Below are 18,981 nucleotides of genomic sequence, written 5' to 3'. Positions count from 1 at the left end.
TTGGAAACGATCTGGGGTCAAATAAAGATTTGAGGGAAAGAATCTGTCTGCTGGGCGTGATCGAAACTCGATCTTGTACCCTGACCGAATGAGTTCTTGAACCCACCTGTCCTGAATCTTGGCCAGCCAAGGCTCGGGAAAACAGCGCAGATGTCCCCCCACCCCTGAAAACGGGTGAGGACCCCCCTTGAGGTCGAGGCGGACTGAGCTTTTGACTTGCCCGCCCAAGGTTTCTTCTGGCCCCCAAGGGCCTTGAAGGACTTTCCTTTGTCTAGTGCCTTAAAGGCACGAAAGGACCCCTGGTTAGGTTTAAAGGAGGGACCCCGCTTGCTGCGAAAAGATTTTCCCCTGGACACCTGGGGCAACAGAGTGCTCTTTCCCCCAGTGATCCCCTTAACCAGTTCATCCAGAGTCCCCAAAAAGACAACTCCCCGCATAAGGGATGTCATACACTGTCTTCTTGGAAGACTGGTCGGCCGACCAGCTTTTCAACCAAACGATGCGACGAATCGTAACTGCGACTGCAGAAAGTCATGCGACTAAAGGGGCCTCATCCAAGGCCACGTCACACCGGTAAAAACCAGACTGACCTATTTGAGCCGCCATCTCCAGCGCAGCAGGGGAGGCGGAATCAGCAATCAGAGTGTGCTTAAGCGCCTTGGCCCACTCAACAGCCTGAGAAACCATCACTGAAGCGAACACTGGTTTCAGCAAGGAACCCGCTACTAGGTAGATTTGGCGGGTAAGAATTTCCACCCGCCTATCCGCCGGGTCTTTAAACACCGGAGAATCCTTTGTGGGCATTAATGTGGCTTTATTTAACCTGGACACAGTGTGGTCCACCTTAGGAGCCGCAGTCCAGCGAGAATCCACCAGATCCACAAAGGGATAACGGTACTGAAACCTCTTGGGCACCACAAAATTACATTTTAAATAACGCCATTGTTCATTCACGGTATCGTGAAACTCTGCAGGACAAGGAAAAACCTGACCCGATTTTTGGGCTTTGCGGGTCCCAAAGGAAGACCGCTTACCCGACAGGTGGGGCTCATCATCTAAATTTAAAGTGTCCTTACCAGAGCTAATAAGCGCAGACATCGCAGTGCGTTCCCGTGCTGATCCGGAGGGGGAATCCTCCTCCTCCCCATCCGACAGAGGACTGAGACCCTTCAGGGGGTACGCTGTCTGTGGCAACCAAATCTGGCTCTGAATCAGAAGACTGAGAGGGCATAGGCCTTTTCTTAGAAGCCAGGTCAGACATCAACAAATCCACTTTTGACTCTAAAGTCGCAAGTGCAGCAGTAAGTGAGACTATAACAGAGGATTCAGGAGTACCTGAACCTTCCACCAGATCTGGGGGGAATTTGCTATCCTGGGACTCCATAAAAGCAATCTCAATTTTAAATGACGCTGGTCCTTTAAATCTGTGATTTCCGCAGTCCCCACCGCAAATGCACTGCAATGAAGAGCAAGCCCTGTGCTACAGTAAACTGCAAAAAAATGAATGCTAGCAGGAATGCAGGCCAGGAAACACAATACAACCCCCCACAGTGAGCCATACTTGCCCCACGTTGCTGAATCGATCTGCATGTGAAAGAAAGGGGAAGTGACCTCACGCCTCTAGAGGCAGACACAGTCCTGAGCCACAAAAAAAAAAAGGTTGCTAATGCAAGTCTATGGGGAAAGCTCTGGGAAAATGGCTGCTGTTCACAAAAGGACATTGTGCCCACACTAAAGATGGTGCCCGATCGGCGCCAACAGCATTGCAGAAAATGGCTGCTGCCCTCACAATGAAGCCAGACAGCCTACCCACACCTGACCAATTGCGGCCCCCACACACAATGTACTGTACCCCAAATAGGTGCACAAGCACCTCAGGGAAATAACAGACCCCCGCAACCCCCCCCTACAGTGCCCCCGCAGGGACCGGGAAGGGACACAAAGGGACCGCACCTACAGACATGAGGGGGACAAACCAGAACCCATACCAAACTGCCATCCCCATAAAACAGAGGGCCCACATACACACCCCAACAGACAATGTCAGAGACAGAGGGGTAGCATGGTACTCACCGGTCCAGCGAAAACGTGGGTACCGCTCTGACAGGAAGCCTCCCACTCTGGGTGGTGGTGCCGTCAGCCGAAGGGGACGCTAGCAAAATGTGGCGTACCGCAGTTGAGATATCCCACCGAAGATAGCAACTTCGCAGGCTCGACCCTGATGTCAGGGACATAGTCGTTTGCGAGGCCTGGGCGTACACAACCTGCTAACGCTCAATGGCAGGCTGGAATTCCATAAGGCTCTAGAATAACCAGTGTGATTCCCAGCTCCGCAAATGCTGTAGTCATCCAAAGTCCGACTAACTAAGCGCAGGAACAAATAAAAAGCTATCTTTTTAAAAGAACAAAAAACTTTTCAAGAGAGAAAAAAATAAAAATAAGAAAAAAGGCTGAGACTGCAGCCCCAGCCAGGTAAAAGTCAGCCTACTCCTAAGCTAGGCAGAGGCAAACTGAATTGGGAATGAGGCTAGCTGGGGGTATTGACCACAGGGACAGCCCCCTGTAGGTGTGTCTATACAAAGTTTTTGTGAATATTCTAACAAAATCTTCTGCCTAGCTTACTCCTATGGAGAAGGCCAATACCCAGATGTGCAGATTGTATGAGTGGGCGGCGACTGTCAGAGGACGTAAGAGAATGGCTAATTGGGCCCAATTTGGACATTTTCACTTGGTGTACTCACTTTCGTTGCCAGCGGTTTAGACATTAATGGCTGTGTTGACTTATTTTGAAGGGACCTCAAATTAACACTGTTATACAAGCTGTACACTTACTACTTTACATTGTAGCATAGTGTCATTTCTTCAGTGTTACATGAAAAAAATATAGTAAAATATTCACAAAAATGTGAGGAGTGTACTCACTTTTGTGAGATAGTGTACATCTCCAGAGGAGAACGGGTCCATCACCTAACAACAGTACCAAACAGCAACAATCTCAGAGTGGGAAGGGTGCACATTATGGCAGCCCTAGCAAGTTTTTGTCAGCATTCAATCACCTAAAGGTAGCCTTCATATAACCCGTGGTCTATGAATGCAAGTCCTGTGCCTTGTACAGTACGATTAAGAGAACATATTGGTTAGGGGAAAAAAAAAAATACTGCCAACTTAGTTCCTGAAAAAAAAAAAGTTTACTTAGCAGCCAAGTGGATTACAAGATAGTTTAATAGTAAAATTGTTAGTGCAACGTCTAAGTGAATTAGAGTATCACACGTAGGCTAGAGCATTTAGTGAAGAACATTTAGTGACACCCATCTTTGTTTCAAATCCCGATTTTTTTCAGACACTCACCTTTAGATGTTGGTGCATACAAAACCGACACACCTTCTTCTTAATCTCCTTAGTTGTGTAAGCAGAAGATGGGATAAAACCACATTTGGGCTGAAAAAAAAAAAAAAAATAATAATTTGACTATTACACAAAATTGCACAAATGCTTGTAATCATTTGTATTCCAAATATTTTCACATATATAATAATCCAGGGATGCAAACAATGTATCTTCTGCAAAGTGATCATAAAGTGTTTTTTTTTTCTTTAACAAATGTAATATTTACCTTCTCTGTGCAATTTTGTACAGAGTAGCCCTCATCCTCCTCTTTTGAGGTTCTCCGCCAGCACATATGGCTCCTCCCCCTTTCTGAGTGCCCCTATAGCAAGACGCTTGCTATGGAGGCTTGATCCTAAGACAGACTGTCCACTGACAAACACAGCACAGCTCAGCCCCCCACTCTCTCCTTACAGGGTGTGATTGAAAGCAGCAGGAGCCAATGACTCCTGCGTTCTCCATGCCCAGTGAGGAGAGAGAGAGGAGAGTGCTGCTGCTCTCGTGCACAGCGCTGGATCAAGATCAGGCTCAGGGAAGTATGACGTGTGTGTGGGGGGGGGGGGTGAACACAGAGGGGTTTTTTTTCTTTACCATAATACAGGGAATTCAATTTAACCACTTCCCACCCAAGGACATTCCCCTACGTCTATGTTTCAGTGGTTAAACCAGGATGATGCCTGCACCTACAGGCATCATCCTGGTACCAATTTCTTCAGCCGATTCTCTCCAAAGCAGAAGTCATCTGAGTGGCTAATTAGCCACTCAATTACTACTGCGGGTGGTGGAAGGGCCACCCCCCGCCTCTCCGGTCCAATCTTGGAGGCCAGGAGCGATGCAGCCGGCAGCGATGGCTGCCTGGGACAGAGAGAGAGGAACTGAAGTCATTGGCATGGGGGGCCAGAGATGAGATTTGGGGTGTAATACACCCCAAATCTCTCCATAAAGAGGACCTGTCACGGACCATGCTATCACAAGGGATGTTGTTCATCCCTTGTGATAGTAATAAGGTTTTTGTACAAACGAAATGTAGAAAAAAGGGTAAAAAAAAAAAAAGTTTTGTATAAAATAAATGAAAAAAAAAAAAAAAGTGTCATCGTTCCACTGTGCTCATGCACAAATGAGAACGCATATGTAAACGGTGATTGCACCACACAAGAGGTATTGTTACGAACGTCAGAGTGGGAGCAATAATTATATCACCAGACCTCCTGTGCCACTCTAAACTGGTAACCTGTAAAGGTGTTTAAAGCATCGCCTATGAAGAATTTTAGGCATCATATTTTGCTGCCATTCCACAGGCAGACGTAATTTTAAAGTGTGATATGTTAGGTATCTAGTTACTCAACATATCATCTTAAACATTATAAAAAAAAAAAAAAAGGGCTAACTCTGTTTTGTTTTTTTATTCATGAATTTTTTTTTTCCCCAAAAAATTGCATTTAAAAAACCACTGCACAAATACTGTGTGGCACAAAACATTGCAACACACACTATTTTATTCTATAGTGTAAAATCTATAGTGTAAAAAAGATTCCGCGCTGTGGTCAATAATTGGCTGCAGCCTCCCTCAAATATAACCAGAAGGTGATATTTTCTTGTGAGGACGTATTGACTAAACGCATAGAGCACCATTACGCCACTTCCGCTTCCGGTCTTTGGAACGCATCTGTGTTTCGGTATTGTCGTTTTCATTATGCTTGTTGTTACTCTGCCTATGTGAGTATAAAACCTGATTGTTAATAAAATAACCTATGCGGATTTATACTATGTGGTCCTTCCCATCTTTGTTTACCTGGGGGGGGTTGTTCAACTGAAAGAGCATCTGTGGCATATGTGATCTAGTTTTTACAAGCAGACATACCCATCCAGGAATTGGGACTAGATATCCCCACAGAGATCCCAGGCGGACTTGAATCAGCCAGATCCATCCATTGATTGGGATGCGACACCCCTGCAGGGGTTTTCCGTTCTGGTGAGTGCGGTACTGGCAGAGCGGGGAGCACGAGCACTTTTTTCACCATGTATTTTCAAGATTTGCCTAGGACTGGCATTCCCACAAACTATACACTTATACATTTTTATTAATTTAAAGAGCGACTCTCATTTTTTTTATATATATACAGTGCCTTGCAAATGTATTCGGCCCCCTTGAACTTTGCGACCTTTTGCCACATTTCAGGCTTCAAACAAAGATAAAAAAATAATTTTTTTGTGAAGAATCAACAACAAGTGGGACACAATCATGAAGTGGAACGAAATTTATTGGATATTTCAAACTTTGTTAACAAATAAAAAACTGAAAAATTGGGCGTGCAAAATTATTCAGCCCCTTTACTTTCAGTGCAGCAAACTCTCTCCAGAATTTCAGTAAGGATCTCTGAATTATCCAAATGTTGACCTAAATGGCTAATGATGATAAATAGAATCCACCTGTGTGTAATCAAGTCTCCGTATAAATGCACCTGCACTGTGATAGCCTCAGAGGTCCGTTGAAAGCGCAGAGAGCATCATTAAGAACAAGGAACACACCAGGCAGGTCCGAGATACTGTTGTGGAGAAGTTTAAAGCCAGATTTGGATACAAAAAGATTTCCCAAGCTTTAGACATCCCAAGGAGCACTGTGCAAGCAATAATATTGAAATGGGAGTATCAGACCACTGCAAATCTACGAAGACCTGGCCGTCCCTCTAAACTTTCAGCTCATACAAGGAGAAGACTGATCAGAGATGCAGCCAAGAGGCCCATGATCACTCTGGATGAACTGCAGAGATCTACAGCTGAGGTGGGAGACTCTGTCCATAGGACAACAATCGTATACTGCACAAATCTGGCCTTTATGGAAGAGTGGCAAGAAGAAAGCCATTTCTTAGATATAAAGGGTGTATGTAGTTCCTGCGCTATCTAGGGTGCTACTGATTTCCTTAATGCTGCACCACGGATACTGATACTATAAAACAGTTTTAAGAAATATAAAATGGGGTTTGTAGTGTGCTTCAAGTTGAGAAACCGATATAAAGTGCTTACATGTGATGAACGTGAAAAAATAAAGTTATGTTAAAAATATATGTTGTGTATCGTTTCTGGTGTGTGTTCTTTTTATATAAAAAATATAAAAATATTGCTGTTTCCAAAGTGCTCTGTGCTTGTAGGTGTAGATTGTAGTAAAATTATACTGTGAAAACTCTTGTCACCCAACTATGGATGGATGGGTCAATGATCAAATCCTAAATCCAAACAGTGATATATATAACACATAAACATATATAAGTGCTGTTTAAAAGTGCTCGGTGCTTACAGTGATATTCCTCATAAAAAAATCCATATATAGATAAACGTGGTAAAATAACACATTAGCCAATCTGTGCAAATACGCAAAATGACAATCCTCAAATGTCCAATCACAATCCTAAAAATGTCCAATCAATCTTCAAAAAATGACTATTTCACACTCCTTAGTAAAACACTATTGTGGGCGATGGTGAATAAATATAGTGACTTTCTCCTCCACCTTGTGCCCACTTCTAGGTGTACTAAACTCTCACCTCTATTGCGAGGGAAATACGCCTGTGGTATATATCAGGGAAAGTGATGGTTCCTTTTCCACCGTTATCCTAATACGGTACCAGATCCTTCCAGGGGAATCCTGCGCAGGTTTCCAGTCTATAAACTCCCTTGGGGTTCCTTCCACTAGTATCCTTGGGGTATGATCTCCTTACTCTATCCTTCTTTCTCAGGGGCTCATTAAAAAGATAAGGCCATCATGGTGCAGTATTACATACTTTTTTTTTTTTTTTAATTTTATTTATTTATTACAACAAGTGGAACAAAGGAGAAGCCTAACAACATTATCCATATTTTCCAGTTTTACAATATCAACATATACTTTCATTTTTCACATATACATAGATAAAATTAAGATAAGCATTTTTCATATTTAACCTGGACCTGTTTATACTCTCCATCAGAAATCTCCAATGCCTCAAATGTACATTTTTTACTTTATTACTAATAAATCCTAAAGTAGTAAGGAGCGAAAAGAGAAAAAAAAAAAGAAAGAAAAAAGAAAGAAAAAGGGGGGGGGGAACCCACAAGAGGGTACCAATGAATTTTCCATACCCGTTTATGTATCTATATTTTAGTTCATCACCCATTTGTCCTTCAGAGATGAGACACCACCACTCAGGAAAATCTAGTTCTTTTATATCCTATCCCTCCCTTCCCTCCCTCCGACTTCTATTCTTCGACCTCCCGTCAGAGTGCGTAGACCTCAGGAAATAACAGTCAAATACCGGAGGATGACCTCAAGTCCTACCTCCAACAACTCCCACACTCATCAATACTAAAGGGCAACTAAGCCGTTCCCTCCGTGGTAGTCCCCTATTTCCCTCCCCCCCCCCAAAAAAAAAAAATCCCTTCCCCCTGTTCCCTTCCTTCCCCCCACCGTGTTTGTGTCCTAGTACTCTTATACCCTTACATTACCTGTTAAATGTTTGGATGGGTGTATATACTGCGCTAACCTTGAAAATTAAACCAAGAAAAGTGCACGTGCAAACATGTGATTACTCTTCAGTAATATTAAATATATTAATGAATATGTAAACAATGGACTCCAATTGTGATGTGTCATCCACTAAAGTGCATGTGCAAACTTAAGGAAAATGCTTCCAATATATATATATATAAATTACGAATGGTGCAGAGATAGAACGATCAATATACAAAAAAATGACATAAAAAATTTCATGAAAAATTCCAATATAGAAGCATCAAAGGATAGTCCGTGAAAGATTCTTTAAAGTGCAAAAACGTGCTCAGAAACAGTCTCTATTGTGCTGAATGGGATCGTGTGTGACGGTGGTTCTTACAGGTTCTACCACTCTGTGCCGGATAGGGTAAGGTAGCACACTTACCGGACGGTGTGGATTCCAATGGCGTACGCCAAATGGAATCTAAAGCGCTTATTGCTGCTGCTCCTCTATATGGATGCAAAGGTGGACGTTCTCCTTATGGATGAAGGGTGGACACTCAGCATGGAAGAAAAAGAGATATGCTTCTCATAGTGCAAAAAGGTTTTCCTTTAATTGAACTTGCATAAAAACTCACATCAATCTTCACAAACACTGTCCATGTAAAAACACCATAAAAAGTCCCCCGATCAAAAGCTGCAGCTGATGCTAAAAAAACACCCAGATGGTAAAAAACACTCCAAATAAGAACGTAGGTGACACAGCAAAAAACAACACAAATAGCCCCAAAAGTACTAGGGTCAATGTGCAAAAAAAGTAGATCGCTATTGAGCCCCTATACTGCCTTGCAGCTGGGTAACCATAGGGCGCTGGTTCTCTCCGCTCTCCTCGCCGAACCCGGAAGTGAGAGTCTCGGCGTGCGGTCCAGCTCCTGGCTCAAAGCGAGGCAACGTGCGTGCCAACTTGACGCGTTTCGTCAGAGTGTGACGTCTTCGGAAGTGGCACGTGCGTTGCGTTTCAGCTTGGTTATATACACGGATATGGACTCATTTCCGCTCTTTTACACCTGCTTGTTTATCCTTTTCATTAGCCAAACAAACCCGGAAGCAATTCACTAAGTGCATGGCCTGTGTTGCGCCGGTAGTCTCTTTGCAAAATATATTGAAACAATATATTTTATATATCGGTAAAAACACCAATTAATTGTTGTTCAATGAATTCAATTTTAATAATTGCAATATGAAAATATGTGATCGGTCATTGACCAACTAATTTTGATCCCAAATGCCATTACTGCTCACATTGGGATGGTGCACTGCGCTTATATTAACCACTTGCCGACTGCCTAACGCCGATCTACGTCGGCAGTCAGCCCCTCACAGGCAAAGTGACGTAGGGCTACGTCACTAGCTTGTGAGGGTCTAGGGAGCGAGTGCGCGCCCCCGGAGGCGCGCTCCCGCTCCCGCGTGGTCACGGACCCCCCCGCGCGTGTGACCGGCGGACCCGATGTCCGCCGGTCACTCGGCGATCGGCGGGGGAGAAGGAGAATGTCAGGCAGCTTGTGTAAACAAGCCACCTGTCATTCTCCTTGCTGTTAGGATACTGATCACTCGGATCTAGTATGTAGATCCGTTGATCAGTGTCCATACAGCTCAAGCCCCAGCCAATCACAGTAGAAAGCACGCCCCTAGGGATACACACAGCCCCTCCCTCCCAAATAAAGTTAACCCCTTCACTACCAGTGTATTTTTACAGTAACAGTGCATATATATAGCACTGATTACTGTAGAAATGTCACTGGTAACCCCAAAAGTGTAAAAAATGTCAGTCAAGGGTCCGATCTGTCCGCCCCAATGTCGCAGTACCGCAAAAAAAAAAATCGCAGATCGCCGCCATTACACGTTAAAAAAAAAACAACAAAAATTACATAAATCTTTCCCTTTGTTAGTAAACGCGATAACTTTTGCGCAAACCAATCAAAATACGATTTTTGCGATTTTTTTTACCAAACATAGGTAGCATAAAACAAATTGGCCGAAAAAGTAAAAAAAATTTGATTTTTAAATTTTTTTTTGGGGAATTTCATATAAAAAAATGTGAAAAATATTGCTATTTTTGCAAAATTGACGCTCTTTTTTTGTTTATAGCGCGTGATCAAAAAATCGCACAGGTGATCAAATACCACCAAAAGAAAGCTCTGTTTGTGGGAAAAAAAGGACGCCAAATTCGTTTAGGTACAGCGTCGCACGACCGCGCAATTGTCAGTTAAAGTCACGCAGTGCCGAATCGCAAAATACCCCCTTGTCGGAATGGGGGTAAAATCTTCCGGGGCTTAAGTGGTTAAGGTACTGGTTTCTGTGCAATTTTAGAAAAATATATATGGCCAAAAAAACAACCTGCATATTAATGCAAGTAATTTGTTGCAATATTACATATTGCCTAATTTGAAGATGGGTGTATTTCCTTAGTAATATAATATAATGTACAGAACCATGAGCAAATGTTTTGCTTCCATTGAGCTTGTATACCCTCAATGGGGTGCATTCCGTTAATTTATTAACCCCTTACTGTATTAAGACATTTGAATAAATAATTGGATCAGATTAATAAAATATGTTTAAAAACTACCCAAAAACTTATATCGGTGACCCCGTCCAAACCATATTCAAATGCATGTGTAATTTAGGGTAATTTAGGGGGTGTCACCCCCCCCCCAATCTCCAAGGTTCTCAATGGATACTAGTATCTCACCACATAATAATCATATTAAAATGCGCATGTTGAAAACCAATAAAAAAACCTCCAGATGGTAGGTATATAAAAATATTTAAGACAATAATCAATAATTGGTTAAAAAACAATTAATATCCAAGTCTTTGTTCATTCCCCTCGGCTGTAGAGTATCAAATTCACATATCCAAAAGGTTTCATTCTTTGATATAGCTATTTTTCTGTCTCCCCCTCTCCAATGTGGTTCAACTGTGTCTATGCCACAAAATTGTGCTAATGTGGGGTCTCTGTGTGATGAGTTCTAAAATGCATGGAGAGACTGTGTTTTTATAGCCCTTTCTGATGTTTAAATGTTCCCCTATTCTGATACTCAATTTTCTAGTCGTGCGGCCCACATATTGTAGGCCGCATGGACAAGAAATAATATATGTTACATGTGTGGTGGCACATGTAATGAGTTTTTTTTATTGAATATTCTTTAGATGTAGTGTGGGATTTGAAAGATGTAAGTTTCCTATTTTTTATTTTTACTGTATTGCATGCTTTGCATTTTTTGCATGCATAAAAGCCTTTAAAATCTAAGAATGTTGACCCCAACGTCTTAGGGGGGTCTGGGATATTGTGAACTAATTTGTCTCTTAAATTCGGTACTCTGCGGTAAATGAAGACAGGTTTTGGGGGCATTATTGATTTGAGAGTGTTGTCTCTCATCAGTATATGCCAATGTCGTTTGATTACTTTCTCTAATTGTCTGTGATTTCTATGGAATTGTGTGATAAATGCTAAATTAGAGTGACTAGTGCTGGATTGAGTACTCTTGACCTTGTCTGCTAATATTGTTGTTCTATCCATATGTGCAATGTTGTCTCTCAGTGTCACTAACGCTTTATTGTTGTACCCCTTATCTACAAATCTTTCTATTAGTGTGTTTGCTTGTTGCACATAATCCTTATCATCCCGGCAGTTTCTCCGCATTCTCAACAGCTGTCCCTTCGGAATAGCATTTATCCATCTGGAATGGTGGCAGCTGTGAGTGGGTATGTACCCATTGCGGTCTGTACCTTTAAAGAAACTCTTAGTATAAAATTTTCCCTCTTTAAAATTGATAGTGAGATCTAAAAAATTTACTTCATTTTTGTCATAAGTCCCGGTAAAATTAATTTTGTAATTGTTAATATTCATATCCTGCATAAAAACTTTGAGGGCTTCCTCTGTTCCTGACCAAATAATAAAAATGTCATCAATACACCTTTTATAGACAACCAAATCCTTGATGTTTTTTTGAAAAATTTCTTCTTCTTCTTCCCATTTGCTGAGAAATATATTGGCTACACTGGGGGCGTACTTAGCCCCCATGGCTACGCCTCTGTGTTGTCTATAATAATGGCCCTCATGCCAGAAGTAATTGCTTCCCATGGCGAGGTCCAACATTTCACCTAGCAAGATTTGTTGGTCATGTTTTAGGTCCGTTTTTTCTTTTAAAGCCCACATGACAGCTCGTAGGGCATCTGTTTGGTCGATGTTGGTATACAGCGACTCAACATCTATTGTAGCCATCATTAAATTGGAGGTGCCTTGTGTTTCATTTAAAATGTTTATTAATTGTTTGCTATCTTTCAAGTAGGCCGGGTAGGTCTGTGCTAGGGGCTGTAGATGGAAATCCAAGTACTCCCCTATTCTAGAAAAAATGGAATCTATTCCATTAATGATGGGTCTGCCTGGTGGTGCTGTGGCACTCTTATGTATTTTGGGGACTTGATAGATAACGGGAAGTCTAGGGTGATCTGGAATAAAGGTATCTATATTCCTTTTTATTCAAAATTCCTCTTTTGTGTGCCTTTTTCAATAGTAGTTTGCATTTACTTCTGTATTTATTAGTGGGGTTACTTTTTAGTTTCTCATATGTCGCTGTGTCCTGCACAAGTCTATTTAGCTCCTGTTTATACATATCCTTAGTTAAAATAACTATCCCTCCCCCCCTTGTCCGCAGGACAGATGACTATATTTTTCCTTTCTTCTATTAATTTAATACCTTCCCAAATGTCTTTTTTAGTTCTGCCTTTTATTTTAACTACATCTTTTAAGTCTTGGGCCACCATATTCTTAAAAGTTTCCGTAAAATGGTTATTCGGGGGTTTGGGATTAAAAGTGGATTTATTTTTAAAATGACTATGTTTAAAATCACTGGAGGGGGTAGGTAAAGAGTTTGGGTCTGGGGTTGGATCATTTTCTTTCAGATGGTAATATTTTTTAATGTTAATCTTTCTTATAAACTTTTGCAAGTCTATAAAGGTCTGGAACTCATTGAATTTATTATCTGGGGCAAATTTTAGTCCTTGGTCCAGAACCATGAGCTCTTTCTCAGTAAAGGTTTCACTGGTCAGGTTAAAAATCCTTTGTCCTAGTGTTCCCTTTTTCTTTTTGAGGAGGCTCCCCCTGCATCCTCTCCTTCTGTGTCCCCCCTTCCATATTCTGGATAGGGGGGAGGAGGTGAGGGTTGGTAGTGTGTGGGTGGGTATTGAGGGTACGGGTATGGGTGGTACCAGGGTTTCCCCCTTCCTCCCCTGCCCCTTCCTCGATAATTGGGGTTCCAACCCCTGTTTCCTCTGTGGTAATGGGGAGGGCCTGGTGGGTTGCCATATCCCCTGAGTTGAAAATCCCGTGGACCGGATTGGGCAGGTTTCTGTGGCTGCTGGTAGTTTTCCTGTCTCTCATTCCTATTATACGGGCTATTATAATACCCGTTAGTTGATGGTTTTGGGGTTTTAGCTGGTTGTGCGCCCCTTGGTGTATGGTTATTTCTTTGCAGGCTTGGTGTTACTGGTCTAACAGGAGAATTCCTGTTGACCTCTTGTAATTCCTGTTGATCCCTAGCTGGAGATGAGTCCCTGGAAATAACCTGTGGTTCTTCCAGCAATTCCTGCCATTTGTAGACTAATTTATTCTGGTAGTCTTTAATGTCGCTTTGATATTTTTTAATTTTTTTGCTTTGTGTGGCGCTATCCAATTTATCTAAAAATTCTTTGAGGGGTTTGTATCTCTCTTTATATTCCATTGATTGCGCATGAGGTTCTAATTGTCCTTTTATATTTTTGATTTTTTCTTTAATGACTCCCAATTTATTCTTACGTCTGGTTACAATTAATTCTAGGAGTTTGGTTTCACTAGCTTTAAAAAAGTTATACCAATCTTCTTCTAGTTTTTTATCTTCAATCCCATCATTGGGGGCTAGGTCCCACCTTAAACGTCTGGGTGTAATATCCTCTTTAATATATTTTTCCAAGGTGGTGATGTCCCACCAAGTACGAATCTGTTTGTCCATGTTATTTTTTAATGTTTTAAACAATTGTTCCAAATTCAGAATTTTTGTTTCGACTTGTCCTCCTGAGAACAACAAGTCCACATCTATTTTTTTTTTTCTAGTGTCAGCATAATCAAAGATGCAATAAGTATCCATGGCTGCGTGTATCAAAATAGTCCCCCTAAAATAGGGAGATCTATTGTGGAAAAATGTGTGATGGATGTACTCGCGCCTAGGTAAAAATGGTCAGATATGGGAAAGCTGCAAGTATTCAAAGACACTAACTGAACGGGTAGTGATCTCAAAGTGAATGGATGGGTGTATATACTGCGCTAACCTTGAAAATTAAACCAGAGTAATCACACGTTTGCAAGAGCACTGTAGTAGTCCGTGAAGGCGTTAGCGATATCTTGCGGGTTGATTCGTTTGGACTTCGAGAAGGGATGGAATATGTGCGGGATTTTGGATTTAGAATTACGCAGTTTGAACCAGTTCGCAAGGAACTTACTCGCCTTATTGTGTAAGTGATAGTAATTCAATTTTAGGAAGCGAAGCATTCGGTCGTGGTCTTGTATCAGTAGGAGTCTCAGATCCACTCTCAGTCTCAGCAACCGATCAAAAAAGTGCCGCCGTAGTAATACATTTATTCTGCATTTCCAGTGTGTGGATATCAGTGAGGATGGAAGAGAGTTGGTGTTGGTATTTCTTGTTCTCCCTAGCATTTAGTTGTATGAGGATGCCCCTCATATACGCCTTATGGGCGTTCCATAAGGTAGTGTTGGAGATGTCAGGGGTAGCATTGGTGGAGAAAAAAGAGTCAAGATGATGTTGTAGATGTTTAGCATGGACAGGGTCCTGAACCAACCTATTATTGCCAGATGCGGGTGGCAGGGGCTGTAGGGCCGAGGGCGAAGGTAGCAGTCACCACAGCGGTCTGACCACGTGATATCATGAATATCAACAGACGATCCCTTCTGGAGGAGCCATTTATCGACCAGTATAAGGTCGATTCTCGAGTAAGATTTATGTCTGTTAGAGTTTAGAGTAAAAGGTAAAGTCTTGTTCATCAGCATGTAGGCATCTATAGGAGTCGTAAAGATCCTCCCGATGCAACAGGCCGTGCAAGGAAGGGGCACGGCCCCTACACAGGGAGGACGAGTCCGACTCAAGATTCGGGACAACATTGAAATCTCCCGTACCCAGAACGGATGCACAACAATTAGAAAGCCCCTTCTCGGCAGCCAAACTTCAGCAAACGATTAAACAACTAAAATCAGATCAAAGCCCTGGTCCAGATGGCTTCACAGCAAACTAATACAAAACATGTTTAGCCCCTCTTACCAATCCATTCTTGAAAGCCTTTAACTTATTTTCCACCGCCCCTCCCTCTCTCTTCCAACAGACTCCTTGAGGCCCACATCACGGTCACCCCAAAAGAAGGTAAAGGTGGGACTTCGGTAACTAATTATAGGCCAATTTCCTTACTGAATTTAGATATTACATAGTTACATATTTAGCTCTACGCCAAGATATTGGCAAATCGCTTACTTCCATTTATCCCCTCTTTAATCGCTACAGATCAAGTGGGCTTCGCCCTGGGCAGGGAAGCTAGGGACAATACGATTAAAGCGCTTAATATCCATCATTGGCTAACTTCCTCCAACTGCCAGGGTTTCTTTATATCACTAGACCACGAGAAGGCGTTCGACAGACTGGCCTGGGACTACTTGGGAGAGGTGCTTAAGCACCTTGGACTTCAAAACCAAATGCTCAATCGCATAATGTTCCTGTACTCCAACCCCACAGGCAGAATCCGAGTAAATGGCCACCTGTCAAACGCCTTCTCCATTTACAATGGCACGAGGCAAGGCTGTCCACTGTCGCCGATCCTCTTTATCCTCATTTTGGAACCACTACTGATGCACCTACGTTCTAACCAAAACAAAGGGTCTATTGTTAATCACACATATAAACTAGCTGCATTTGCAGATGACGTACTACTTTTTTGAGAGACCCACTTATCACGAACCCAAATTTATTGAAAGACTATTAACTATTTCATTGACTGTCCAACTTGAAAATTAACCTTGCCAAATCCCACACCCTGAACATATCCTTGCCGAAGGCAACTGTTACAACAATGTGAGAGGAATTTACTCTTCCAATGGCGACCCGACACCATTACCTGGGTATTCCAACTCCTCATCCCCCTCTCTGATCTCTATGCCCACAACTACCTACCCATCCTTAACTCTATTTCAGCTGACTTAAGACAATTGGACAAATCCCACTTTTCATGGTTTGGACGCGCTGCCATTTTAAAAATGAATGTCCTGCCAAGGCTTTTGAACATCCTTCAAGCAATTCCTTAAAGCGGAGTTCCAGCCATTTACTCACCTGTCCAACGGTCCAGCGATGCGGCCGCCGGAAGCCTCGATCCTCTCCCTCGGCGCCGGCATCACTGCTGTGGGCACCCAGCTGTTACAGTTTGCGGCTTCACAGCCGGGTACCCACTGCGCATGCGCGAGTCGCGCTGCGCGCCGTGATTGGCCGGCAATCTTCTGGGACCTCTGACGTGTCCCAGAAGATTGCAGGGAGGGAGGGGGAAAGGAGAACTTCCGCTCAGGGCGCCGCGGCGCTCCGAGCGGAAGTGGGAGCGGGTACCTGTCAAAACTAGGTACCCGCCCCCCCCCCCAAAAAAAATGACATGCCAAATGTGGCATGTCGGGGGGTCAGGACTCCCTAAAGCGGAAGTTCCACTTTTGGGTGGAACTCCGCTTTAAGACCTACAGGAGAATGTGTACCACATTCATCTGGAACAAACAACCCCGAATTAGTTACGATCATTTAGTGAAACCCAAATCGTTGGGTGGGCTAGGCCTCCCTGACCTCAAAAATTACTACTGTGCAACCCACTTATCTAGAATTATTAATTTGAACGTACATGCCAAATCGAAAGACTGAGTCCGTCTAGAACACTTTTTCCCCATTTACCCCTAAAATCTACACCCTGGCTTCTACCCCAACATATTCCTCCTACAATCAAAGACAATCCTCTGATCCCCCTGACGTTAACCAATTTCAGAGAGCTATGCTCAAAGCTGCATCTCTCCTCCATCACAGGACCTCTGACACCTATTCAGATGAATCCTGCCTTCCCTTCGGGCATGTCTACCCATTTCTTGACAGACTCCTGGACCCACGTTGAAATCTTAGCCCATCAATATTTTAGACCTTTCAAGACTAAACTCCTCTACACCAGGCTGTTCTCTACCGTTATGGAGCTATTTCCAAATACAACATTTCCTAAGAGACCTAGACAAACAGTATCCAGACCCCTTACTCCCTTTGAAACTATTTGCTCCCAAAAAGCACCTCAGCGACACATGATGTCCACCTTACACTCCCTCCTCTATGACTCCATCAAACTCACATTATATAAAAAATGTAAGATTTGGGAACGAGACCTAGAGAATATCTCAGGAGGAACAATGGAAACGGATTGTCTTTCTGATGCATAAGGGATCCAAGAATGTGACAGTATAGGAAAATGGCTATAAAATTTTAAGCACTTCCGGCTCCGGCGCCGCATGGAGTAGTTGAGCACTACTCAGCTCCCGCGGTAAGACCCCTCAAATCAGCATAAAAAGCCCGCCCGGCACCTCCAGCCTGCTCCATCGGCACCTCATCCGCCTTAAGAACCCCCCCCGGAAAAAGCGGTGACGCAGCCTCCGCCGGGTACGGCTCAAATCGAGGCCGCGGTCGCGGCCTACCCCGGAAAGCCGCCCAATCCCACTGCCATGGACACCTCTAAGCAGCCCGAGGAGAGCATCCAGCCACCTTCTGCCTCACCCATCACGGCTGCAGACCCCCAAACAGACCGGATTGCAAAGGCAGTGGTAGCGCTGCTCACACCCACTATTGCAGCTTCGGTGGAACAGGCAGTAGCTGCAGGCATGGCCTGCTTCAGAAAAGAACTGGAGTCTCACTCCCACCACCTAAATGAAGCAGAAGGTAGGATTTCCAGAGTGGAGGATGAAATCTACCAGATGCAGGGCACTGAACAGTCCCAGGACAAGCTCAACAGGGTGATTATGGACAAACTCGAGGATTTGGAGAATAGATCCAGGCGGAGCAACCTTCGGTTCATTGGGATGCCGGAATCTGTTGCCCCTTCAGCTATCCCTGAGCTATGCGCACGCAAAATACCAGCTGCCCTGGGCCTGCAAGGGATCTGTGTAGTGGAACGGGCTCACAGGATGGGGCTATACTCTGAAGAACGGAAAACCCCTCGCCCCATTATCGCGAAATATCTCAACTACGCAGACAAATCTGCCATCTTGCAGAAATTCTGCCAAACTCCACACTTCCAAATAGAAGGTATGAAAGTACTCATCTTTGCGGACTATTCAGTTGACGTCGCAAAAAGACGCAAAGCATTCCAGACCGTCTGCTCACAACTGCACAACGAGCGTTTAAAATTTACCTTGGCCTACCCGGCGACGCAACGCCTTCGTGCCCCAAACGGCAATCAACTGTCCTTTCAGGACCCCTCGGAAGCGGAGAAATTTGTTCGCTCCCTACACTATGGCGACTCGGGTCAGTCTTCTGCATCGAAATCGTCCTCCTTCCCCAGACCGGATCTACAACACAGCCCACGGAAGGAATCCCCAAAGCGGCAGCGATATGCGGACGGGGTTAGCTCTGGCCGCTCTGGCCCCCCTCGCTGACTCTCCTCCTGACTCCTCAGCGCTTCCTTATGCTTCCTGGGACGATGGTGATCTACTTCCATGATCTGTCCCTGGATGACACCATCCACGGCAGAAACCGTGAGCCTGCCCTCCACGAACTGGAGCTAGTTAATGTGTCTATTACCTGTCGTTTATAATTTTCTATTCCCCTAATGTTTTATGCGCTCCTCTCTATGTTCCGCATTCTATGCCATGGCTGCAACCTGCTCAGTCGTCTATTGCGACCCTGGTCTCACTACAGACACGACCGTTTTCAGGGCTTCATCTGCCCCGAGCCGTCTCTGGAGTCACACTTGGGGAGCTGTGCTCCATCGCATACGGAAAAAAGTGAAGTTGATGATATTATTTT

General features: G+C 43.7%; 1 protein-coding gene across 1 annotated transcript in view; it reads right to left on the bottom strand.

Annotated features, from left to right (window-relative positions):
• IPPK (inositol-pentakisphosphate 2-kinase) overlaps nt 1-18,981 on the bottom strand; it is a 957,415-nt gene that overhangs the window by 563,742 nt on the left and 374,692 nt on the right. Inside the window, exon 6 of the mRNA XM_082265219.1 lies at nt 3,349-3,438. Coding sequence (XP_082121345.1) covers nt 3,349-3,438 — 90 coding nt within the window. The remainder of the gene's footprint in view (nt 1-3,348; nt 3,439-18,981) is intronic.

The sequence above is a fragment of the Pelophylax lessonae genome, assembly GCF_965119305.1.
Source record: "Pelophylax lessonae genome assembly, chromosome: 8".
NCBI classification, from domain to species: domain Eukaryota; kingdom Metazoa; phylum Chordata; class Amphibia; order Anura; family Ranidae; genus Pelophylax; species Pelophylax lessonae.
Note: the sequence above shows the minus strand (reverse complement) of the source record. Positions and strands in the feature narration are given on the sequence as shown.